Raw genomic sequence first — 25,261 nt, 5'->3', positions numbered from 1 at the left:
CAACATGAAGTCATAAAGTTTGAGCAGAGGAATTAAACTTTACACTCCAGTTTCTGGAGCGGCTGGAAATCGCTGTGGTTAAAATCGACTGGGTGTGACCAACAATTACAAAATTCTAGCATATCTAGCAAGTTAAGAAAGGTGTGAGACATTCCTTGTCACTTAGTGGATCCACTTATCCAATCCTTGCTCTACAAGACAAAAGAACACATGCTCAGGATTTTCACAGACAGTTTATTTAAAAAGTCTTTAATACACCCTACTGTATGACTGACAGAAACTAGAAACAATAATATTTGGCGTTAAATTTCCAAAAAACAGAACAAGAATCAGTGATATCAAAAATCTAGATACAAATTAAGACATTTCACAACACAAAGAAGCGAGCCTTTCACAATAAAGCAATGTTTAGCTGGTAACATGTTTCTATCTGTGCTGCTTTCTTTGGCTTCAGGCAACACATTCTAATGACGTTTAAGAAAAACACCCTTATGAGTGTAGATGACCGTTCAACAGTGAGGAGGACACAATGTGCAAAATCTACTTAAAAAAAATACAATATACTTCACAAATGTACATACAATAATAGAGCATAATCAAGGCTACATGTACGGCAACATCATTTAAGAAGTTTGTAAGGTTTTCGTACACTTTGAAAAGAGTTTTTTGAAGGTTTGGCACAAAACCATTAAGAAGGAATCCACAGCTTTAGTAGTTTAACCACCTTAAAAACTAAGCGAATGTCATTCACATTGTAAACTACACTACAGTTGAGTGACAAGTAATATTTTATTATTTATATTGTAGAAAGAAAATGAAGCCTATTTTAGGATAAATACAGTTATAATATATATTCTTGTTTTTAACCACTTTTTTGCACTACAGTAATGAGAATTTTGGAGGACAATCTGCTTTAATTACCTTGAAAAAAACCTAAACAATCTAAAAATATTCTTCATTGTCTTCATGCAAAATATAATTTCTTATTTGTTTTTCTTTTTTTGCATTGTGAATTTTTCTTTACAACTAAGAACATTTTACTTCATTACCATGTTTATTCTTTAATAATTTTTCATTATGGTAATGACTTTTTTGTATTACAGTAATAATAATTTGGGGGCAAAATATGCTTTAATTGCCCTGAAAATAAATCCACAATGCAAACAATCTAAAACCAGGCTTCATGATGCAAAATGTAGTTTCTTTATTTCTTTTTTTTCCTCCACATTGTGACATTATTTTGCTGATAATTAAGGATATTTTCCTCATTGCCATAATTTGTCCAGGATTAAGTATTTTTTTTTTTCTATTAAAATCTGCATATGTGTATGACTTTACATAATAAGAAATACATTCCTGTTCTTTGGCATTATGTAATGATTTTTGGCATTACGGTAATGAGAATTTAGGGAGGAAATGTGCTTTAATGGCCCTGAAAATAATGTCACGATGCAAACTATTTAAAACTAGGTTTCATTTTCTTTATGCAAAATATAACTTCTTATTTGTTTCTTCTTTTTTCACATTTTGACATTATTTTCATAACAATTAAGGGTGTTTTCCTCATTACCGTAATTTGTCTAGGATTTTTAAGTATTTATTTTAGGTAGTTTCAGTTAAAATCTGCATATGCTTAAATACTTAAAACTTAATTTTAAAAATTACATTCTTGCTCTTTGTCCAAGAAGGTAATGATATTTTTGCATTACGGTAATGAGAATCTGCTTTAACTGGCTTGAAAATAATACCACAATGCAACCCATTTAAAAACAGACTTAATTTCTTATCATTTGGGGGTGAAATACCACCCAAACTTGTCTATTAGCCCAGCCTGGCTATTTGTCTAGTACTTTTAAAACAAGAATACAGTGCTAATCAGATAAGTGTTCTGAATATTCTTGTGAAATAAAATATATTTAATTTAAAAAAACAATAAAAACAACATTCTATATAAAAACCTAACTAGTTATTCTACAATTTTGGGTTCATTTCCTCTTTCAAAGGTCACCCAAGTCTACTAAAAACACAGTGAGCCCAGTTTCATTTGCTTAAGTGAGTTACCAGAGGCAAGGGTTAATTATTGCTTAATTTATGACTGCGCTGGATCCATGTGAGTGAGCCAGACACTGAAGCGTGGAACCTCAGGCTAAAAATAACCTGTTTTAAAGAGTTATGTCTAGTAAGTTTATGTACACATGCGTTCACAATGCTTTCTGCATCTCTCCGTCAGGACTGCGGTGTGCTGGGATGGGCTCCGGTTGCCATAGTTACCCACCCGACTGACCTAAGGCTTGGTTTCCAGCACGAGGTCCATGTGAATGTGAAGGAGGAAAAGCGTCTCCCCTCCCCCGGCATTCCCAGACCTCATGGGGGGGAACTCAGCCACATTCCAGAGAACGTCGGAAGATCTGAGGACGGAAAAACAGGGAATGAGTTACACATGTTCACCTACACTACTTCACATTAGTTGAGAAACTTGAGTGCATCGCAAAACTATTGGTAACATTTTTAATTTCAGAAGAGCTTTGAAACACATACTATAAAATTGTTCTTGCCCTGTTAAATGATTCACCCCTAAAACATGTTCACTTGTGCCTAATTTCCACTTTCCCAACATGTTTTTCCAAAACCTATAAAACAGGCTCTTCCTTTAGATGAGTTTTTGAACATTTTACCTATTAAGAGTGTATTTTATTGGTGCGGTTGCATTAGCAATGAGTAAACCATTAAACCAAAAGGACTAAACAATAACCAAAAACTAAACATAAACAAGGCAAATAAAATCCAGATATATAATATAATCATTTAATGTAATAAAATGAATAACACCATTATTATGAATTAATATTATATAAATTATTATTATTTAATAAGAATAATTCAATTTAAAATACAATTTTATTTATTATTGTTTTTTTATTAACTTTTTAAAATATTTAGCAACATTGCATATAAAATGCAGATACATCATACAATAATTAAATTTAATAACATTACTAACACTATTATTATTCATTAATATCATACAATTTATTAAGTTCAAATTAAATATTTTATTTTTACTGTATTAAATTGAATTGATATATATATATAGATAGTATATATATATATATATATATATATATATATATATATATATTATATATATACATAAAAACATTAAAAAAACATTATTATTATTTTGTATTATTAACGTTTTAAAAGTGCTCGTTTAAATATTATTCTGTTTTATATATTAAACTTTTATTATTATTTCATTTTATTATTATTTATCTAAAATTTAATTACAATTTAAAAATATATTTTTTATTATTAAATATTATTAATATTTTATTGTAAATAACGCCATAAGTGTTGTAAATGCATTTGTGTGTACTCTCCAGTTAGAGCTCACCCAAGGAATAACGCTGAGGACTGACACCATTTAAGCTGATTTAGAGTTTAACAGGGTTAACAACGCTGTAAAGTCCAGATAATACTGTGACCTAACTGCTAAAACCAGCCAGCTGATCCGTTCGCACCCAGCAGTGTCTCTTTACACCACAACACGCTTCCATGTGTCTGCTGCTGTTATTAAAGGCTTGAACCCCTCTTTACTGATGGATATAATGATCTTTCTCTATACAATACTGTTTTAAACATGATGCATGAGGGTCAAAGTTCAGATCTCTAAATTCAAATGCTATTCATTTCTCCCAATACTGCATCCTTTCCGGACACTGTGTCTGTTTTTCCGTTGTTGAGATGATCAACACTCCAGCAGCATTAAAAATACTACCTGAGAGAGATCAGCGTTTCACAAGTACAGCAGCTTCAGAGCCGGTTATATTTAAACATAAGCATACCGTATTTCATACCTTTGTGTTATTTCTGGGACGTGGCAGAGACACTTTAATTTAAGATGTGAGAAGTGATGCTACACAAACCACACAAATGCTTCGGAGAAGTGAACTTCTCAGTGTTGCATAAGTGCTCATCCATCAGCATCAGTGGTCTCACCCATCCCAAAGCAGCAGGAGAGGTGACCTTTGACCCAGTTTGCAGCCCTTGGAAATTCCATTAAAGTGAGTCTGAAGACCCGAAACACATGCCTGGGATTCAGTCAGCTTGTGTTTAATAAATTTTATGGTTGTTTTCATCACCTAGCACAGCCATAAACTGAAAACCTTCTTATTTGTCTTTATTACATCTACTTCATTCTTCCAAACTCTGGCATTTACTACCATGTTTTATTAGGCAGTCAAATGTGTACTTTAAAATATAAAAAACATACTTTTTCAAAGGACTTAAGGGCTTTGTATTCAAATTATTTTTTAAATATTTTTTTTTATTGTGCTAATCTCACATTTTAGTTGTTTTTAAGCACTTATTGGTTTCCAAGTTATTTTTACAGAATAAATAATAAATAAAATGTTATTTAATGTAATGTTATTTGGGTAATGTATAAATTTATTAATCAATAAATGGTGAAAAGCAGGAATGTACTATATTGAAAATAAATTTTTACTAGTTTTGTACTACTTGAAAATAAATAGTATAGATAGATACTATCAAATTTAAGTAATAAAAAAACATTAGTAAAATAAAGACATAAACAAAAAAAAATAATTAATAAAAAAACAAAAGTAAAATAGAATTCAAAAAATGGTTAAGTGGTGGTTTACCTAACTAATTTTTTACAAAATAAATAATAAATAAAATGTTATTTATTTATTTGTTACTTGTCTGGAATTTTTTATTTTTTACATATGTATTTATTTTAAAAATTATTTATTTGTTTGAGTGCTAAATAATTTATCACTCATATAAATGTATTTATTTTAAAAATGGTGAAAACAATTTTCATGATTAATAGTAAACATCTAAGAAAAATTAAGAAAAACATTTATTAAATTTTTTATACATTTTATAAAAATTATCCAAATACATTATTTCCACCCATTGTTTTGTATCACAGTTGCTTTTTAATAAAATCTGAAGTAAATAAATCAATGTAAATAATAAATATGTATCATTCAGATTTAATTGTCTGCTTCTTTATAACCCTTAATAAAACTTAAATAATACTATTAAATATTTCTGCAGCACAGCTAAATTGTTAAGCAGTGGTTTGGCTCTAGCTCTTTCCTGATGGTTCCAGCAGATGTAATGAGGGTCGTGGGATGAATTAATGACAGCTGTGTAAACTTCTGCACAGACTGATCTGTGATCTGCTCCTCTACTAACAGATCAATCCCAATCAGCACCTTATTTATTAGGAGACACCCTTTGCTTTGCATTATGCTCCGCCTCTCAATATTCTGGCAATGTTTACTAATGAGCAAGTGTGTGCGGGTTAACATATAAATCAAAGGATGACAGTTTAAACCACACTGGCATTTTCTTTTGCATAATTTTTTTTAACAAAATTAACAAAAATGTCAGGTCTTTTCGATCTATGCATCCCTGGCCCCTTTTTGTTAGCGTTTCAGATGGCTTTTTAAAAGGTGTAAATTAGTAAACATTAGTATTGACTATGAGGGTCACTCTGGTCCGCTCGGTGGATAATAAAGCTATCCTGAGAACCAGGAACCGACCCTTGACCTAGATCAGGTGTGTCATACAACAAACAGAGACTCATATGGTGTATATTGGATGAGTGCCAGTTATGACAGCCTGCTCTGCATAACCAAAGAATGAGAAGATCTTGAAAACTTCCTCCCTGGAGCTCATGTTACAGTTTGGATTACTAGTTTTGCCAGCTAGAAAACATTAAAGTTGCCTGAAGACAGGAAATATAATTCAACTGTAACCATGGAAGATCAAATCAAGCACAGTGCATTGTGGGATACACAGTTTTATAATTCACGTGTTGACAAGTGATGTACACATACCAAATACTGCAAGAAAAGTATGTTTCAAAAAGTTTCAAACATAACCCAAGTTGTCTAAGAAGAGTTTTGTGGCTGTGATTCCTGTTAGCCTTGAGGTACTGATGCTATGTTAGCTGTGAGGAAACCAATCTGTATTTGTCAAATCATTGTTTGAGTAAATACAGACAACCCATGTCTTGCTATCCCAGGTTGGGATGGAAGAAGTATACTATGTATGTTGAGAGAACTGCGTTCCACCGAATATATCTACACCAAGTCAAAGTCAAACAGTGACTCACAGCACTGAGATGCAGTGACAATAGGAAGGAAATGTATCTGTATTTAAATGGGCATGACTGACTGGTAAGAAATTTTCTGAGATATCTGCATCTTTGTTGTGACGCATGTTCGTAAAGCGTACTGGAAGTTGGTTCGTGGCAAAAGTGAACATCAAAGAGAAGGAGATTTTCTCTGTTTGTATTCCTCGCCCCGTTATGAGATGACAGCTTCTGAAGCAATGTGTATTTTTAGTTTTAAGCTGCTGGCTGCCAAATGTGGCAAAATATAGCTGCACCCTATTCCACATGCCTTGCTCGCCGTTTCTCACAAAGCTATTCTGTGCAAAAATCAACAGCAAATAAGTGACATTCAAACGAGCTGGAACTGCACCGTTTGCACTCTCAAAGAAGGATAAAACATACTCGTCAGCCGCAGCTTTGCAGATCTGGGCCTCTCTTCTGCCTGTCTCCACCCAAACCATCTGTTTATTATTGAGGAAGGGCAAACAGCAGTTCCCCTAGGCATCCTTCCATTAAGTGAGCGCTGAGCTCTCGGTTACAAGCTGCGAGTGTGCTAAACTTGACGAGCTGTTTTAGAAGTTGAACTAGCGAGGGTTACTCAAGAATTCTTCAAGCAAAAGCCTTTTAAAACAAATAAAGAGGTTAAGATGCCACCTGACAAGTTGAAAGGTTCCAGTCTCCATTCTTGAATCTTCCTGCCAAACATTAGGCCTCTATCTCAAATAAAACACACCTTCTCTAAACATCATCAGCCATTATTTGAGTTTGTTATCTGTCTGGCTACTGTGTGTGCTAGAGAGAACAATAAGCCCTGACATTTATTTAAAAGAAAAGACGGAGGATTTGTAAACAACCCAGGGAAGCAAACCCATATGCTGTTTCAGTGGAGCAATGTGCAAAAAATGGTACAGGCCTTGCCATAGGCAGAACTACAAGCATGAACCTAATACTATTCTTGCTGGAAGCATTTGGAAAAGCCTGTATGTCCCAGAGAGATGCATTTTACTCTGTAATTTGTGCTGCCACATTCCTTTTTGAACTATTAATGAAGACTTTGTCTTTATTCGACACCCAACAGCACTAATTACAATTAGATATTTTTCAACAACAAACAAAATTACTGCTTTATACATCTGAGGGGGCTTGTAGTCAAGGCAAATGTTGTCAATTGGACAGTATCACCAGACAGTACTCACCAAATAAAATACATATTTTCTTCAAGATGGGAGGTACTTCCAGGTGCTGACAAATGCTGTTGGGATAAGCGAATATGGTACGCTTGTTATACTATCCCATGAGTCCGTTGACGGGTCATAGCAGTCCAAGGTTTTACATCTCTGTGCCCCAAAGTAGCCCCCGACCACATAGAGGCGATTCCCTGACGCCACTGCATGACAGCTGATTCTCTTGGAAGTCACGTCACCAAACTTGGTCCACTGGAACGTCTCACTATTGAAGCGGTACGCGGAGCTTGCAGAGAACTCTGTATCTCCACCAATGACCACAACATGGTTCCCAACAACTGCTGCCGCTGTGTAACGCCAGAGCTGAGGACAAGTGGCCGGGACAGTCCACCTGTTCTCACAGGGGTCGAAGCACTGAACCTTAGGATACCTGTCCCTGTTGACACTAGTCCCTCCGAAAGCAAAGAGTTTGTTTTTGGCCCCTACAACAGCAGCATTGCTCACACCCTCTCGAAGAGGGGCAACTAGTGTCCACTTGTTGGATTGGGGGTTGTACTGCTCCACTTGTTTGAGAGACACAGACGGGGACACAGGGAACGACCCTGCAAGGGATGTGTGTCCACCTACTACATACAGGCTGTGATCAAGTTCTGCTGAACCATGTCCGAATCTAGCGACGAGCATCGGTGCAGCTTTGGACCATTCGTCATGCAAGGTGTCGTAGACCCAAACGTCTTTTGAAGCCCCATTTTCAGACCCTCGACCACCTGTGACATATACTTTACAGCCAATGGCACAAGCACTACACTCTTTGCGAGGGCTAGGAATGTCCGTTTTGGGAGTAATCTCCTTTGTCTTGTGATCAATCATGTATATTTTGTCGCACATGAACGTTTGGCCTCCTAGAAGCAGAAGAGCTTGGCTGACTTTCCGGGGTCGGGCGCAGAATCCTGTGACAACGCCGTCATTCTGCAGGATCTTCATTTTGCAACGGACAGCATCTTCCACAATCTCACGGCCCACCTTGTGTCCCATGACAAGCTCCTCAGATGCAACGTTCTTTAGCAGGTAGGTTTCCGGGAGCAGGGCGAGTCGAACACACCGTAGAAGGTCGGGAAGATCAAGGTGTCTCCTTCCGACGTCTGCTCTAACCCAGTCAATAACAGCCTCGTACACAATACTTTCATCCTCAACCTCCAGCTCCTCACTAAAAACAAGCTCTTGAACTTTATCTTTGGGCAAGCTTAGGAAATCTTCAGTGTGGTAAAGATTAGCAAAATTAGCCAGACACATTCGCCAAGAAAGTTCATACAGCCTCTGGCACTGATGAGCATCGGACAGAAGCATCATTCCAAGGCAGTTAGACTGATGCAGATTCTTCTCCAGAAATTCTGCAGCGGCATCACGGATGTCGTGGAACTGGAGCATGTCGCCAGCCTCCAGCAAAGACTCCGCATTTTCCTCGTTAATGATCACCCGGGCAGAGTAGGCGTAGTCTAGAAGGAGCTCCAAAACCTCCGGATGCAAAGAGTCATGGAAGTTGACCTCAGCATCTCGACTCTCCTTCAGACCACCGCCGAACATGGCCTCAAAATACCGGCTACACGAAGCCAGAACCGCCCGGTGGCATGGAAATGCTCGATGTCCAGCACGCAGGACTACATCCGTGAAGACATGACGCTTGCGGAGGAGGTTGAGTTGGATAAGCAGGCTGTCTGCATGTGATGTCTTGTGGAACAGCTGGATGTTCATGGACCCAGAGCTTGACCTCGACTTTCGGTTCTCGTGATTACTGACAGACATCTTTAAACTGGATAAAAGACAAAAAGAGAAACGATTTCCTTTCAGACCCCTTTTGATAAAGTATTAACATCTTATATAATCCATGAACGTTCATTTGATATTACTCAGAAGGCCTATTGTTCAGCAGTGTTTAAGAATCCTTAACATATAATTAGACAGTGGATACATAATAATTAGGGCAATTACACTTGGAACCAACCATCTCCTTGGACGGCAGTAAACCCATAATCATTTGTTAAACAGCAATAAAACATTACAGCTTTTCGTTTACCTTGAGATTGTTCTCCCTTTCAGTACAAGGGTTAAGGATTCATAATTCTCTTTGATCTCTGATAAAGTTACTGCTCTTAGCTATCATTTCATCATTTCATCATTTCAGTTATGCATTCAACAATCCAACACTGCACAGCAATATGAAACTTGATTGTCTACTGGCAGTACAATAGTGAAACATAAAAAAAAAATGAAAATGAAAGATGGAATAATTAGAACATTTATATGTTTTTTGTACCACATTTAAAATATTGTACATAACAATGAATACATTCTCACTGAAAACAACAACCTACCCTTTCGAAAATTAACTTTTGGTGTATGGTGTTGCTTACACTACCCATAGTTTTAAAACTGTGGTTATAAAAATTGTAATCAATATGCCAAAAAAAAAAAAAAAAAAAAAAAAAAAACATGGTTACTACACTTTTACTATAATAAAACTAAGGTTAATTTTCTATAGAAAGCCTTTAAACAGCCACCAAAACATCTTAAAGTTGGATCAACCAAGATACAATGACCCCTGAATTTACCATGGTATCAATAAAATGCCTAGTTTCTATATTTGTTGTTTCTACAATTACTGCCTAGAGAAAAATAACGCATTCGAATTCAGAATGAATTTTACAGTAACTTTGGTTACCATGACAACACGTGATTTTTTTTCGCGTTTAAGTAACTTTTATACAACAGAGTCTACATTTTCTGTATATTTCTTTACTTAAAAAATACAGAAAAAATTGAATATTATATGTTATGAGATCATTTCGCAAAGCAGTCAAAGATTCAACGTTAAAGCGAAGGTTGAGGCGAGTTTTTAGGTTTTCTGAGCAGTAACGTTACAGTAAATCTATACATGTTCGTATATTGTAACATTGTGTTGTAAAACCAAAAGTAGCATGACTTTACCTTATTCCCTTTTCACGCACGGACTTGTACAGAACGCATTCGACTTTTAAGGACGCGTGTTACTTTAAGACGCCTCGCTGAAAGGTTTCAGTAGTAACATTTCTCGAGATGAGCCCAGTCTGTAGTCTGCGCGCTCTCACTGTTACACGCTGCCGGGGAACATCACTATTGTGATCAGAGCTGTGAGTGAGCTTGTAGCGTAGATCCCAGTCGCTCCTCCTCTTGCTGGCGGAGGAGGTGATCTTAGGACGCGTTTTAAAAGCATTCAGAAGTGTTTCGGAGAATGAGCGCTCGTGCACACGTCAGTGCGACTGATACTGAAAGACAATGCATGGTGGATGCATGGACATTTTTAAAAAAATTTGTCGAACGTAAGACCAAAAATAGATTTAAATACAGTATAATAATAATAATAATTTTAAAAATCAAACAAGTACCATTTTATGCCATTATACTACCACCACAGTACATCGAGTCTCTTTCATTATGGTATTTAGTGTCAACCCACTGTTTGCTTTCCATCACAATTATGCCAACAAGAAGGGCATGTGTTATTCTTAGCATCTTTCCTTTACCCTCAGAGAGGTTGTTGTACAAACAACTCCAGTGTACTTGTACTGTGAATGAGTGAACACTCACTGTACTGTATTATGGTTGTAAATAACTGTCAGACCCCCTGCCAACACTCAGTGTTAATGACTAATAGAGTCATCAGAGCTTAAACACAGCCGTTACTGTCTCAATGCTCTGTTTAGGTAGTCTTCAACACCAATTATATCTGTCTTTCCTAACTCTATCTGACTTTCCTGACGAAATCCTTCTGGCATGGAATCATTTTACTGTATTATTTATACATTTGTTTATTATAAATAACTTACAAAACCAAATTAAAATACTATTAAAACAAAATAAAATAATAAACAACATACAAACACCCAACAAAATACAATTAAAATAAAATAAAATAATTTCTCCATAGCAATATCCAACCTGTTGGAATGTAGCGCCACCTTCTGGACGCACTCATATTGCAACATGCGAAACCATTAGAAAACACAATTTATTATAAACAGATATTTGTATAAAAATGCAAAGATTGCAGACTAATAAATATTTATATGCTACATTAATATCTTTTTTTTTTGCTTTTTAAAATTGCAAAATTTGTTAAATCAAAAAAAAAAATCATAAATGATCAATCGTTTTAAAATCAGAATATTGTTGTTGTTTAAAATGTATCACGTTATGATTTATTATTTTATTATAGTTATTCTTTTTATAATTGTTGTTAATTTTAGTTTTACTGTAAAACTGAAAAACTTCATTTCCCATAAGTCAACAGTCAGGATGTTTTCCAGAGCGCTTCCGGTTCATCTCAAGGGCAAAATTATCACATGTACCGAAGCTACACACACTGACTTTAATCGCTGTCACTGTTATTAGATCCATAAGTGTGTAAAATGGACAGTTTCGGTTCAGATTTGTCTTCGGGCTCCTCGTCTGGTAAAATAGACCCTGGCACTATAATGGAGCAGGTTAAAGTTCAGATTGCTGTTGCAAACGCGCAAGAGCTGCTGCAGGTAAATGACTTTAACCTTTATCTGTATACTATGGTAAAACTGTGTTTTTGAACATGTACTATTACCACAGTAATCTTTTAAATATTGTGAAATGATATGGTATATGAATATGGTACTCTTTCAATAAGTACAGTGGTGGAATACATTGATTTAGGTACTATGGTATTCCAAAGTATGTCTAATATACATACAAAACGTCCGAAATAGGTACAGAAAGTACCATAGTAGTACCATAGTATGATATTCTTGCAAAACATTTGAAATGCCATATCTATTTAAAGAATTAGTTTAAAGTACTATAAAATCACAATGGGATACCACCACTATACTATACTATACTATACTATAAATACTGATTTTGTTGTCAATAATAAGTGCATTTTACAAGAAAATATCATTTCAGTGTTTTTGCTTAAAAATGCTTCAAGTATTTGTAAAATGTATTAGCAATTTCTGACTGAATTGTTTCGAAGTAAATCCTACACCAAATATTTTCACTGTATGATACTGCCGTAGTACTTTTTTTTTTATTTTATCTTGGCAAGGTTCTTCAAGGTATCACTTATAAAAACAATTATTCAGTGCATTCGTAATGGCGTAATTTGTCCTGCATTGCAGAGAATGACTGATAAATGCTTCAAGAAGTGCATTGGCAAACCAGGAAGCACACTAGACAACTCTGAACAGGTGGGAAAAATACTTCCTATGCCGTTAACTGTATTTATTTAAGAAAAAACCACAACATCTTAACCCTGTAAATTTGTACCCCTTTTGTTTTTCCCAGAAATGCATTGCCATGTGTATGGACCGCTACATGGACGCATGGAACACGGTGTCCCGTGCATATAATTCAAGATTACAGAGGGAAAGGGCACGTATTTGATGTGCAGATGGTGGCCGGTACTACCTCAGTCCTCAGGTAGAGATGTCTAGTCTCTAAATGCACACGGGGTTTGTAGACTTGGCTCTCTTACCACACAACATCAGCTGATGGCTTCAGAAGGAACAAGGTGGTTGGATTTAGACTCTACAAGGACATTTTTCATTAAATTTTGTGTGTTGAAAAGATTTCAATCTTAATTTGCTTAAAAAGATGGCCAGGATTGGGATAACAAAAGAATTGGTCTGGATCTTTAGATCCAGTGTTTCTGGATCCAGCACCTGTTCGCAGGTTTAAAAACAATGCTACATTTGGACTCCTCCCCTTATTTTGTTATCTATACATTAAGCAGAATCAAAATTCAGTGTACGGTCTGCCTTTTGTCATTGGGTGGATGTTGCTCCATTTCCTGAGTGAAGGGCTCACTTTACCAACTCCGTTCCAAAAAACTAGTTCTATTCCCAGAGGGGGAGAATTCAGAGGCGTCTTTGTTGCAAAAATTGTCACTTCTTCACCAGGAGCAGCTGAACAGTCCTTCTTGCTTGCCCCTGAAGATCAAACCGCAGTTGTCAACCCTGGAGTGTCATTTGTCTCATTGTCTGTTAAGTTCAGTAGTAGGGTTGTTTAGAACCGTAAACCCTGTAAAAGCAGATCCCTTTGTGTACACACGTCAAAATACCCCATTTCCTTTGCTTTATTAAATATTGAGATGCAAACTCCACCAGGACATTGTCACCAAGCTGTTTTTATGTAATGCAAATAAATACCACAGAGTCCATTTTTATTGATGTTTATTATTTCACTGGTTAACAGATGTAGCACCATTTGTACAAATTAGGACTGAAACACTAAACAAGTACATGATTGTACATGTTGCATTCTCAGTGTTGCCACCTGGGGCGCTATAGCATGCATTTTCTTCTAAAGCCTGATCAAGTTCTGTCATGGCAGAGCAACACTTTGAAAAGCATCTTGTTTAATGGCACAGACTTTTGTATTGAGGTTTAGCTTTTGATTTGTTGCTTGTGTACTAGTGTATGTTTCTGGCTTTAATGCATCAAACAAGTCAATGTAAACTGCCTTCATTTTGTAGTAAAGTCATTTTTGATTTGTAGTAATAAAAATCCTGCTGGTGATATCTCTTTAAATCAGAATTGATCAAACTTCAGGCAAGCAAATGTCGCCATGATTTATTAACTTACATTTGAAGTGAAAACCACTTCAAAATGATCATTATTTGTACAGATTTTTAAGCTAAGGGCCACAAGAAATCTGCAGGGTTCCAAAGAGTAACATCTCCACTGGTTCTTCCTTCAAAATCTTTGTTAAAAATGTCTTCAGATTCAGTGGGGGCCGCATGGTTTAATCACCTCAACAGCTTTAGTAGGGCTACTGCTTCATACACCAGAATGCATTGTTAATAAATACCAAAAATAAATATTTTGACAGTACAGTAGGAACCTGTTGGTAAAATTGTCCTTTTGAGTTTCATGCATTCTTTTCAGCTGAGAGACACGACTGCACGTCACTTGTGAGAATGATGGTGGAGGATATTTCTAGATTGTATTCTTAAAAAAGGAGGTATGTAGATATCCATTCTCTGACAGCAGTGACTTGCATGTAAACTCCCGGGAAGCCAAGTCCACCACAGCTGGTCACCCCAGCCAGAAACCACCGGCCCTGGGGTTCATGGCACACCAGAGGGCCCCCTGAGTCTCCCTGTAGACAAAGACAAGACCACTGCGTTCAATAAAACAAAAATATAAGGTATAACAACAACAGAATTCTTCAAAAAAACAAAACGATATGTATTACATTGGGCTGGGTTATGTAATCATCAAAAGAAAAAACTTAGATCATTAAATATAAAAAAAGACTTAGAGCATTAAATATCGCTGGGTAAGTGCAGCAGTGCTTCAGAAAAAGTGATTCAGATTTCTCCTACAAGAAGAAGAATGTGCAACTGCTGACTTTTTCAGATAGTGGGATTCAGAAATCTTCAATACTGGATAGAAGTTGTTGACCAGAAACTCACCAAACATGTGTCCCTGTCTCCTTCCGTAGAGCCAACACACATCATGTTGTTGGTAAGTTCAGCCCCGTTAGCTTCCAGGCAGTCCAGCTGATCAATGATACTAACCTGTGCTTTTTGCAGCAAATTAGTTATCATGCCTATGTGAGATAAACAGACTATGTGTCACAACAGACCATGTCAAACAAATCATGTCCATATCTTGTCATAATTATGTTCAAATCTTTTTGGAATAATACTTCAAGTAGAGGACCTGCAGTGGGTTGGGTATAGAAAAGAATTACCCCTTTAAAATAATCACATTTTATTGCTTTGCAGCCTCACAGTTTTTGTTTTATCCAGCTGTGTTTACTCAGTGCAACTTATAACATCAAAGTAAAAGATATAACACCAACATGTCAGAAAAAAATAATAATAAAAAAATCAGAATTATTTCAAAGAGGGGTGATTATTTTCTACACCCACTGTATAGAGCTTTTTTTGTGTTGTTTTCATACTTGGTACTTTGACTCATAGCTATGATGGAAATGGTCTACTTATAGCATTAGGGCATTTCATGTTTGGATTGAGTTTACATTCATTATGAAATGTATGAAGATTAATTTAAGTCAAATTCCAGACCCCTTTTCAAACAGATGGAAAACATGAGTAAGGTTCCTTGGTGCACACTCTTTAATTCGGAAGATAGCTTTTGCATTGACCACACTTTAAGGTAATTCAAACCTGGGTCCACACCAAAATGTCTAGTGTAAAAATGACTAGTTTTAAGTGTAACTTGACCAACCCCAAACTTACCATCCTCCCTCACAGCACCCCATCCAGTGATGTAGCATTCCATATTTTTGTTGAAGATATGCCAGGGAGAAGGCAAACACACAGTCTGGATGGTGTAAGACTTTGGGACGAGGATGGACATTTCAACCAGGGCCACATCGAAGTCCATGTTGCTGCTATTGAAAGCAGGATGAGGGATGATCCTTTGCACTGGAATCACCAGAGCACCCACTCCAGACCAAATGACCGAGCCGAGACTTACCGTCCAGCTGGCGGGGTTCAGGTCACTATTAATGAAAACACAAAATAAATAGTAAACCTTCCCTGTTCAACTCTTTCCAGATCTGAAAGTGGAGCATGTTGGGTAGTCATCAATCAAAGGTACAATACCCTCTGAAGCAATAAGCTGCAGTCAGGAGCCATTTGCAGTCGACAAGTGTAGCTCCACAGCGGTGAGTGCCTTGGTACTGCAGACTGCCCACCCACGGCCATTCACCTCTGTAGGCGGTGACGCCATCAATAATCCTCTCCTGGCCAATGACTGGACGATTCCCACAGTCTACAAAGTAATCAAGTGACCCTTTTATTCTTGTTCTTCAAGCTAGTTCAATGAACCTTAGTCGGGGTAGATGCCATATTTACCTTTACACCAATGAAAACGAGGCTGTTAGGAAACATACGATTTGTTCAGTGGGTTGTACAGTTGTACAACTTGGTGTCAGTCAGCCGACACAACATTGAAAATATGCAATTCTTGCAGTGTGCCAAAGAACTCTGGGTTGTGAAAACTGGTGGCAGTACAACCTTTTGAACGGACTGTATCTACACCCTTATTTCTTTCATGCACTGTTAAATATGGCTCTTACCCTGACAAAGGTCTACTCTAGCTAGTTACCCATACTTTATTAATGTGGGTGCAAACCAAAGGGATTATTGTAGAGCAGAGGTGCCCACTCCTAGGATCAATCCTGGTGGCTTGCTGCAAAGTTCAGTTCCAACCCTGTTCCAACACAACAGTTTGTAATTATTAAGTGTTTTTAAAGATCTGGATCACATTAGGGTTGGTGCAAAACTTTGCAGGAAGGTATATCCCCAGGAACAGGATTGGGCACCCCTGTTGTACAGATTACTTACCACAGTTTTTCTCATCTGCATCATTGGGGCAGTCACTGACTCCATCACACTCTGGGTTTGTCTTGCTGATGCACATGTCTCTGCCACAGTTATAATTACCACTGCAGTTCCCAGGAGCAGGGTTATAATCATTACTGACATGCTCAGAGGATGGGTTCATAGATTTAGTGTTGTGAACTGCAGTGGTTTTAACGCTAGGGACAGTGGGGGTGACTTGGATTGTTGGTGCAGTATTGGTGTAGCTCAGAATCCAGTTGCGGAGCTTGGTGATCCGGGAGTAGACCCCAGGCTTGTTGATCTGTGCACATCCCGCTCCCCAGCTCACCACGCCAGCCAAGAAAAAGCGTCCAGGGGACACCTCACATACCAGAGGGCCTCCGGAATCTCCCTGAAGGACAAAACCACATTTAAAGCAGTTGAATAATTAATTTTGAAATACTTTTTAATCAAGCTTTTTTGCTAGCACCTTTACCTGACAAGAGTCCACCTTCCCTTGAAGAAAACCAGCACACATCATATTTTGGGTAAGTGTACCACTGTATACAGAAGACCTGTTGCAAACGTTCGAATCAATGATCTTCACAATTGCCTTCTGTAATGTAGAAGGCACCTCACCTGCTCGGGCACAAAGAAGTGTAGTCTTAAAACGTGTAGTCTTGAGTAGCCAGACATTTGACTTGTGGCAAAATGGCTGGTCTTCACGGAATCTTATTATGACCAAGGGCTCAGGCAAGAAAAGAGCACCTGATTGACATATAAAGTGACCAAGTACAGTTTGTTTTGAGTTTGGTGCAGTTTAGGGGTGGGGTTACCGGAGTTAAACTAAAAAAACTCAAGCCAAAGAATATTCAGATGTTTTCCGCAACATCAACCATACTCACTGTTGTACTGATTAAGAGTTCCCCAGCCAGAGACGATGCAGTTCTGCCCAGCACTGAAAATATGAGAGGATGATGGGATACAGACTGGCTGAACATAAGAGCTGAACGTCAACGGCGTTTCCAACTTCAACACGGTCACATCGCTGTCAGTGGTCATGGGATCGTAGCTTGGAGAGATAACCAGGGACTTGATGTTTACTATGGTGGCTTCTTGCTCCTCTCCACTGACTAGATTGGCTCCCACAAGAGCTGTCCAATCTTTTGGATTGTTTTCTCTTTGGTATACAAGGAAGACATATTTACATATACATTTGTGCCTAGTGAGGACCTGATGAAGATTTTACAAGAACGATTTCCTCACGTTTCAAAACAATGGGCAGCGCTGACAAGCCAGTGATTGTTGACGATGGATGCACCACAGGTATGATAGCCACGTAGTCTGAGACTGACTTGCCAGGGTAGCTCCCCATGACGGGAGTTTTCACCACCCACAACACGGTTAGCCATGGCTGGACGTGTTCCACAGGCTGTAAATGGTTAACAATCAAAGAACATAAAATAAGCTATATTTTTCTGAAGACAATGCAAGTATGCAACTCGCAGTTCTAGTGTTCTTTGGCTGTTAATATGTTTTTAGTGCTATTAGCATGTTTCTATGCATTTCCAAGGATATTCTACATGATTTCTAGGTTGTTTTGGTAGGTTTATAGATGTTTTCTGATCTCTGAGATATTCTTGTTCTTAGATATAGCTTGTGTGCATCTTTAAGTCTATCGATTTTTTTTTTTGTTGTTGTTGCCAATATTGCTGTCCATCAGGCTGAAATCCATAGATGGCTGTTAGCACACATTGTCTCATTATGCTTCACAATTTGAGGTAACATTCACATCTGTAGCAATATTATGTAAGTTTAGGATATGTGGTTTGTTCAAATAACTAAACTCTGGTAATTGTGATGTTTGCCTTAACAAGCACCACTATAAATACACGTACCACTCCTTGATTCAAAATCAAATGATTTTGATACTAAAATGTCAAATGTTCTTTACTTAAGGCAAAAATTAGTTCTTAAACTTAGAAAAAGAAAACTAACAGCTTAATAGCTCATAACAGCAAGATGGTGAGACTTACAGCAAAAGGCTTCATCTGAACCATCAACACAGTCTGTTATAAAGTCACATTCTGGATTTAGCTTTGTGATGCAGTCGCCGTTACCACAAGTGAATGTTTCTTCAGGACATTTACCTGCCGTAAAGAACAAAGGCATCTGAGCACTCTGAGTTTTCAATAAATATGATCAAATTTGATCAACAATATAATTATATCTTACTTGTGTCATTCCCAATCTCACAGAATGATTTTCCATTTGCCCCTGGAATAAAAAAATTGTCAAAATTACACTATTATTGCCTTTCTTTCTTTTTTTTTTTTTTAAATAGGAAACTGGCATACCAAGAAGGATGATGCTACTGATCTCTCCGTAATCTGGGACAACGATGGGTTTCCCGTTCAACATGGCCTTCAGTCCAGTGCGGAGGAGGTCTTGAACAAAACTCTCTGTATACCCCTGGACTTGAGAGATCCGGAAGACCAAACGTAGAGTTGTCAAAACATTTATGTTGGCATTCCTGAAAGGATTTCACAGACTCTTAATCAAATACCATAATTCAATGAAAGGAATATTTCACCCAAAAATGAACATTTTCTGATAATTGACTCAAAACAGATTTGGAGAAATGTAATGACCAGTGCATCCTCTGCAGTGAATGGGTGCCGTCAAAATGAATCCAAACAGCTGATAAAAACATTACAATAATCCACAAGTAATCCACACCACTCCAGTCCATCAGTTAACATCTTGTGACCTGAAAAGCTGTGCATTTGTGGGAAACAAATCCATCATTAAAGCATTTTAATTTTGAATCATCCCTGTGGACAAAATAAGAGCCCATAATCCATAATTACACTTCCTTTAGTTAAATTGTGATTGCAGATTATTATGATGTTTTTATCTGACGGCACCCATTCACTGCAGAGGATCGACTGGTGTAATAATGTAATGCTAAATTTCTCCAAATCTGTTCTGATGAAGAAACAAACTCATCTACATGTTGGATGGTCTGACAGTGAGTACAGTTTCAGCAAATTTTATGATAAAACATAGCATGTAAGTAATGTACCTACCCATATGCAACTATCTGGCAGTCAATAAAGTGACTTGCTACTGCAGAGGCGCTAAAGATATTCCTGATCTGTAAAATAGTGAAGACAGTTGCAGACCTCAGTTTGAAATATGAAGTTGAAATAACTAATAAATTGTACACACTTATATTCATGTCTTCTGGTCGTACCTTTTCTTTCAGAGTCGCAGTCAGAACTACATAGAATCCTGATGTTTTATCACTCAGATCTGGATCATAACTGAGCCCTTGCAATTCCACTGTCTCCATGAAATAATGTTCCTCTTGTATTAAGTAAGCTAAACAGGGAAAACAAGGCTGGTTTAAGTTTCCGTCAGTATCATAATATTATGATTCTTTGAAACAAATGACTATAAAAAGAATATATTGAGTTTACCTGTCATAAAACCCACAGCAGCCCCGATGATGAAAAGAATCAATATGGCAGCTAAAGTCATACATTTGCAAGTGGAGAAGTAACCTGGCTGTGAATCACCCTCGGGCCACTTATTCAAGTCTTTCTTCTCCATTTCAGTCTATACAAAGACCTGCAACACAACCTGGACATCCAAACTGTAAAACACAAGAACACATGGAGGTAAGAAATACAGACAGATCACCAGGTAAAAACAGGATTGTGTTTTTAACAGATCAAAACCATTAACTTTTCCCCTTGGGTGACAACATTGAAAATCATCTCGTGGGATGCAAAAGTATAATTTCACCGGCCATAGAATGAGACAATACTAGGAGTGGTTCCGAGAAGCCAAAACAAACCTCTGTTAGGTTGGAAATGTTATAGCACAGAAATATGAAGCCTGCTGTTCCCGAATATAATGATATAATTACTTTTTACTTCAGGTTTGTAAATGCCACACCAACTCTCGCAGTACATATACACATGCACCCCCCCCCCCCCTCAAAAAAAGGGTGTATGGACAACAAATGCCAATTAAAACTATTATTTTCATGCTTGCCAACCACAAAGCAACAGTGTCAGAAAAAAAAATGGCAGTTTTTGGCATACAACTTGGGAAGAAAATATATTCCAATTAAATGTAAAATATAATAAAATACAATGGAAATAAAATATTTGAAATTAAAGAAGAAATTAAAGACTAAATAATAATATTAATAATAATACTAATGCAATGGTACCAAATATAAAATAGTTACAACAAAATAAAATGCAACAAACAAAACAATTACATTATGCAATAAAATATTATTTTCGTTTTTTAACATAATAAAAATACATATTTTATGTGACTATACAGTTCAAATACTATTCTGAGGAACTCGATACAAACAGACTGGGTGTTTAATAACTTCTTGCACAATTCTGTGACTAATAACTAGTTAACTAGTGTTGAATAGATCGTTACTCACCGTTTCAGACAGCATCTGGTCACTGAGGCATCTGATCTTTACGTTGCCGTCCGAATAAACCACACGATACGTTTGGAGACTATATAGAATGCAGCACTGTTGTGCGGTAGGCTTACCAATGGGCGGGGCTTCACACAGGTAAGGGCGGGATCTCGTGTTTGATTGGCCGGTACCGCGTCGTCCACATCAGATTGTTGTTTTTATAAATAAAATCCTCAATTATTTCTCACAAGGTTATTTGGAATTTGTGAGACTTTTAAGGGATTTAAAGAAACAATAGACTGTTGTACTTGGGAGGGGTTAAATGGTCAAAAAAATAATAATAATAATAATAATAAAATAAAAACAAAAAAAAAGTTTATACTGCAAATATTGTTATCTATCTATCTATCTATCTATCTATCTATCTATCTATCTATCTATCTATCTATCTATCTATCTATCTATCTATCTATCTATCTATCTATCTATCTATCTATCTATCTATCTATCTATCTATCTATCTATCTATCATAACACAATCTATCTATCTATCTATCTATCTATCTATCTATCTATCTATCTATCATCTATCTATCTATCTATCTATCTATCTATCTATCTATCTATCTCTATCTATCTATCTATCAAACACAATCTATCTCTCTATCTATCTATGCTATCTATCTATCTATCTATCTATCTATCATCTATCTTTCTATCTATCTCTCTATCTCTCTATCTATCTATCTATCTATCTATCTATCAATCAATCATCTGTCTGTCTATCTATCTGTCTATCTATCTATCTCTCTATCTATATATCTATCTATCATCTATCTATCTATCTATTATCTGTCTATCTATCTATCTCTCATCTATCTATCTATCTGTCTATTATCTATCTATTATCTGTCTATCTATCTATCTATCTGTCTATCTATCTGTCTCTATCTATGCGGCTAAAATGCTTTTTTAAAATGTATTTTTTCATTTACATCTTGTGTACCTGTTTAGGCTATTTCTTTTTCTTTTTATATTACTTATATTCTATTTTATTATATATTCATATTTTCCTATATATTTTTTAGATTGGAGAAAGTATTTTAGCTGATAAATCTGTTTCTCCAATTTTTTTTTTTTGATTTTATCTGTTATTTTTTATTAAGATTTATTTTATAGTATAATTTTTATAGTTTCTTATATTTTTGATATTTTGTATATATATTTTCTTTATTATCTTCTTGCACACCTGTCTATTTATAATCCATTATATATATATATATATATATATATATATATATATCTATATATATATATATATATATATATATATATACAATTTTATTTTATTTTTTTTATTTTATTTCTGTTCGTCTTTATTTAGATTTTTTTTTACAGTTTATTATATTTTTATAATTTCTTATATATAGTTCTCTATTTTATTTTTAAATTTTTAACTCATAAGTTTAATCTGCTGTGCAAAATGAATTGCGACTTGCCATTCTAGTCCACCGCTCCTCAGACTTCTCCTGACCTGGAATAGTATTAAGAATTGGCGTGGCTTCAGACCGAGCTCCTCTTACAGACCCCTCTAAAGTTAGCCATCAGTTAACAGACCTGAACCACTGTAACTGTGTTTCCCAATAAAGCACAAACTTGGGTGCCAGTGCACACTGATAAAATCTGGAAAGTCCTGCTGTTCAAAAGAGCACCAGCAAGGCAAAACACACTGTGTCTTTCATTCATAACTGCCAGAAAAAACTGCCATCACAAATGGAGGAACCAACAAATCTCAATTACCGCACACGTATTGCATTAAATATCAGAGTGGAAACTATACTGGATCTCACTAGTATATTGATGTACATGTTATTTCCCAACTGAAGTCAATCCTGAAAGGTTACAAGCAGGGTTTTGTAGCTGTGCTAAGAGAAAGGTTTTTACTGTGGAAAAACCCTTGTTTCCAAGCTTTTAGTGAAGGTTAGAGTAAAACATGATTGTGTGTACGTGAGGGTATTTCTGCTGTTATACTTGAAACTGTTCACCCATAAAAGCACATTTACTCTCTCTCAGGACATCCAAGATGTAGATGAGTTTGTTTTTTTTCATCAAAACAGATTTGTAGAAATGTAGCATTACATCACTTGCTCATCAATGGATCCTCTGCAGTGAATGGGTGCTGTCAGAATGAGAGTCCAAACAGCTGATAAAAATATTACAATATTCCACATGTAATCCACACCACTCCAGTCCATCCGTTAATGTCTTGTGAATAGAAAAAAATGAGTTTGTAAGAAACGAATCCATCAAGATGTTTTTAACTTCAATCCGTTGCTTCCAGGTATTATATAAATTTTCTTCAGAAAATCTCATCTGAATCAGGAGAGAAATATGCAAAAGCACCGTTTACAAGCGAAAAACAATCCGAAATGTTTCTAAACAATTATGTTGGTGGAAATTGATGTGAGAGGAAAACAGGAGAAGGACTTTTTGACTGGAGGAAGAAGTGATGGTTCAAAGTTAATATGTTAAAACGATTTGTTTCTTAAAAAACTGTTTTTTCACTACACAAAATGTTAATCAATGGACTTATTGTGTTTTTTATCAGCTGTTTGGACTCTCATTCTGACGGCACCCATTCACTCCAGAGGATCCACTGGTGACCAAGTGATGCAATGCTACATTTCTGCAAAATCTGTTCTTGTAAAGAAACAATCTTATCTACATCTTGGATGGCCTGAGGGTGTGTAAATGTTCATTTTTGGGTTTAAAATACCTTTTAAAAAAATGTATGCATGTTCTCAACAATAGCAGAAAAACAAACAGGAAAGGGTCCATAACGGTCTTTAATCTTAGTAATTAGTTTTGTGAGTGTAAAACATTGGAGACAACACCACAAAAGTAAACAAAATGTTTTCTCGAGGCTTCTCAGAACTGAAGACCTTCAAAATACAGTTTCCATTTAGATTATACAAAGACGTTCTCTGAAAGCTTGCTGAATGTCCGACTGTTTGTGTGTGTACAAAAGCCTTCTGAAAAGGACCCTTTAAGGTACAGGCATCTTTGTTTTTGCTTAATTTAGAAATGGTTACATCCCAGATGTTTATTAACGTCCAAATTTATAAAAAAACGACACTGAAAGAACCATTACGCACTCATTTTCATGAACAGAAAACATGCCTTATAATTCAAACCATAATCAACACACAAAAATATGCGAGTTTTATAAACAACAGAAACGAAACCAACCAAAAACATTTATCCTGAGTCTAAATACAAAATGTATCTTTCATGATTTCAGACCTAACAAAAATCATGTGTTTTCTTCACCAGGCATCTACACAATGCAAGAAAAAAACACAGCTGAATATTATCCATCCTGCTGTTGAATGAAAGGGTTGGGAATGGCTTCCATCCCGTCCTGTGGACAGATCAGCACGACTGACGTCCCTCGACACACAACCAGACCGAGCTGCCTGGTGTCTTCGGTCAGCTTATACTGATCGTCAGGATCTGCGGAAAAAGGATGTGATGAGGAATCATGCACAACGATTCTAAATAAAAATGCAAAAAAAAAAAGTATTAAAATAAATACAAATATATAAACTTTAATCATATTAACTGTTTGATTAGAATAAAACAAACATTTTAAAATAACTAAAAATGCATTAAAATACATTATGAAATGAATTATTATTATTATTATTATTATTAAATTCACAATCAGATTTTACCTCGCATGTATTCAGTGGTGCCATCCAACACAAGATTCAACAGCGGGTCGAAGCCTTTTAAAACTCCACTTGCTGAAAATAGGAAACAATGAATGCTAAATCCAATGTAATTTAATTAAGCACAATACAATGTTATTACATTATTTAAACACCCAATTTATCTTATAAAGCAACTGTCTCACCTTCACGACCTCCTTGGAACTTTACTCTTATATGTTTGTCGATGTATTTCGACAAATCAAAAATACTCTCCTTCTTAAACATATCATACAACAAGCAGAAAATATTGTGTAAAAATATTATACAATATATTACAGGCCTGTCTAATATATAAATGCGGCAATGTAGCTTAGCATAATAATACACAACACAATA

The 25,261-nt window shown here is 36.1% G+C and overlaps 4 protein-coding genes across 4 annotated transcripts; 1 reads left to right on the top strand and 3 right to left on the bottom strand.

Moving 5' to 3' along the window:
• Positions 1–221: 221 nt before the first annotated feature.
• Positions 222–10,549, bottom strand: LOC109061227 (ectoderm-neural cortex protein 1-like). Its single transcript, XM_042712384.1, has 3 exons — positions 10,321–10,549; positions 7,348–9,145; positions 222–2,408 (listed from the first exon to the last, which is right to left on the bottom strand). The coding sequence occupies exon 2, from the start codon at positions 9,136–9,138 to the stop codon at positions 7,369–7,371; it is 1,770 nt and encodes a 589-aa protein (XP_042568318.1). The 5' UTR covers positions 9,139–9,145; positions 10,321–10,549; the 3' UTR covers positions 222–2,408; positions 7,348–7,368.
• A 1,129-nt stretch (positions 10,550–11,678) lies between these two features.
• LOC109056651 (mitochondrial import inner membrane translocase subunit Tim13-like) lies at positions 11,679–13,558 on the top strand. The gene is made up of 3 exons (XM_019073845.2): positions 11,679–11,900; positions 12,519–12,587; positions 12,685–13,558. Exons 1-3 carry the CDS (start codon positions 11,781–11,783, stop codon positions 12,781–12,783), a joined length of 288 nt encoding a protein of 95 aa, XP_018929390.1. The 5' UTR covers positions 11,679–11,780; the 3' UTR covers positions 12,784–13,558.
• Positions 13,559–14,063: 505 nt separating this feature from the next.
• Positions 14,064–21,306, bottom strand: LOC109056669 (transmembrane protease serine 9-like). Its single transcript, XM_042712381.1, has 15 exons — positions 21,171–21,306; positions 20,179–20,354; positions 19,953–20,080; positions 19,786–19,853; positions 19,054–19,229; positions 18,932–18,973; positions 18,733–18,846; positions 17,963–18,128; positions 17,602–17,876; positions 17,193–17,335; positions 16,721–17,108; positions 15,977–16,145; positions 15,608–15,873; positions 14,816–14,952; positions 14,064–14,499 (listed from the first exon to the last, which is right to left on the bottom strand). The coding sequence occupies exons 2-15, from the start codon at positions 20,309–20,311 to the stop codon at positions 14,350–14,352; spliced, it is 2,355 nt and encodes a 784-aa protein (XP_042568315.1). The 5' UTR covers positions 20,312–20,354; positions 21,171–21,306; the 3' UTR covers positions 14,064–14,349.
• Positions 21,307–23,980: 2,674 nt separating this feature from the next.
• On the bottom strand, positions 23,981–25,150 carry LOC109046511 (U6 snRNA-associated Sm-like protein LSm7). The gene is made up of 3 exons (XM_019064256.2): positions 25,069–25,150; positions 24,887–24,958; positions 23,981–24,665 (listed from the first exon to the last, which is right to left on the bottom strand). The coding sequence occupies exons 1-3, from the start codon at positions 25,148–25,150 to the stop codon at positions 24,523–24,525; spliced, it is 297 nt and encodes a 98-aa protein (XP_018919801.2). The 3' UTR covers positions 23,981–24,522.
• Positions 25,151–25,261: the final 111 nt, after the last annotated feature.

This window comes from Cyprinus carpio, chromosome A22 (genome assembly GCF_018340385.1).
Source record: "Cyprinus carpio isolate SPL01 chromosome A22, ASM1834038v1, whole genome shotgun sequence".
Classification (NCBI taxonomy): Eukaryota; Metazoa; Chordata; class Actinopteri; order Cypriniformes; family Cyprinidae; genus Cyprinus; species Cyprinus carpio.
This window is presented reverse-complemented; position numbering and strand designations above follow the sequence as displayed.

Excerpts from the sequence above, each read along its gene's own strand:
- LOC109061227 (XM_042712384.1), bottom strand. The coding sequence starts at position 9,138 with ATGTCTGTCAGTAATCACGAGAACCGAAAGTCGAGGTCAAGCTCTGGG.
- LOC109056651 (XM_019073845.2), top strand. The coding sequence starts at position 11,781 with ATGGACAGTTTCGGTTCAGATTTGTCTTCGGGCTCCTCGTCTGGTAAA. Across the intron at positions 11,901-12,518 it reads ACGCGCAAGAGCTGCTGCAG|AGAATGACTGATAAATGCTT; the intron begins GTAAATGACTTT and ends CCTGCATTGCAG. Across the intron at positions 12,588-12,684 it reads CACTAGACAACTCTGAACAG|AAATGCATTGCCATGTGTAT; the intron begins GTGGGAAAAATA and ends TGTTTTTCCCAG.
- LOC109056669 (XM_042712381.1), bottom strand. The coding sequence starts at position 20,311 with ATGGAGAAGAAAGACTTGAATAAGTGGCCCGAGGGTGATTCACAGCCA. Across the intron at positions 18,974-19,053 it reads CAGTAGCATCATCCTTCTTG|GGGCAAATGGAAAATCATTC; the intron begins GTATGCCAGTTT and ends TTTTTATTCCAG. Across the intron at positions 14,953-15,607 it reads GGGTGCTGTGAGGGAGGATG|GCATGATAACTAATTTGCTG; the intron begins GTAAGTTTGGGG and ends TATCTCACATAG.
- LOC109046511 (XM_019064256.2), bottom strand. The coding sequence starts at position 25,150 with ATGTTTAAGAAGGAGAGTATTTTTGATTTGTCGAAATACATCGACAAA. Across the intron at positions 24,959-25,068 it reads GTTCCAAGGAGGTCGTGAAG|CAAGTGGAGTTTTAAAAGGC; the intron begins GTGAGACAGTTG and ends TCCTATTTTCAG. Across the intron at positions 24,666-24,886 it reads CACCACTGAATACATGCGAG|ATCCTGACGATCAGTATAAG; the intron begins GTAAAATCTGAT and ends CTTTTTCCGCAG.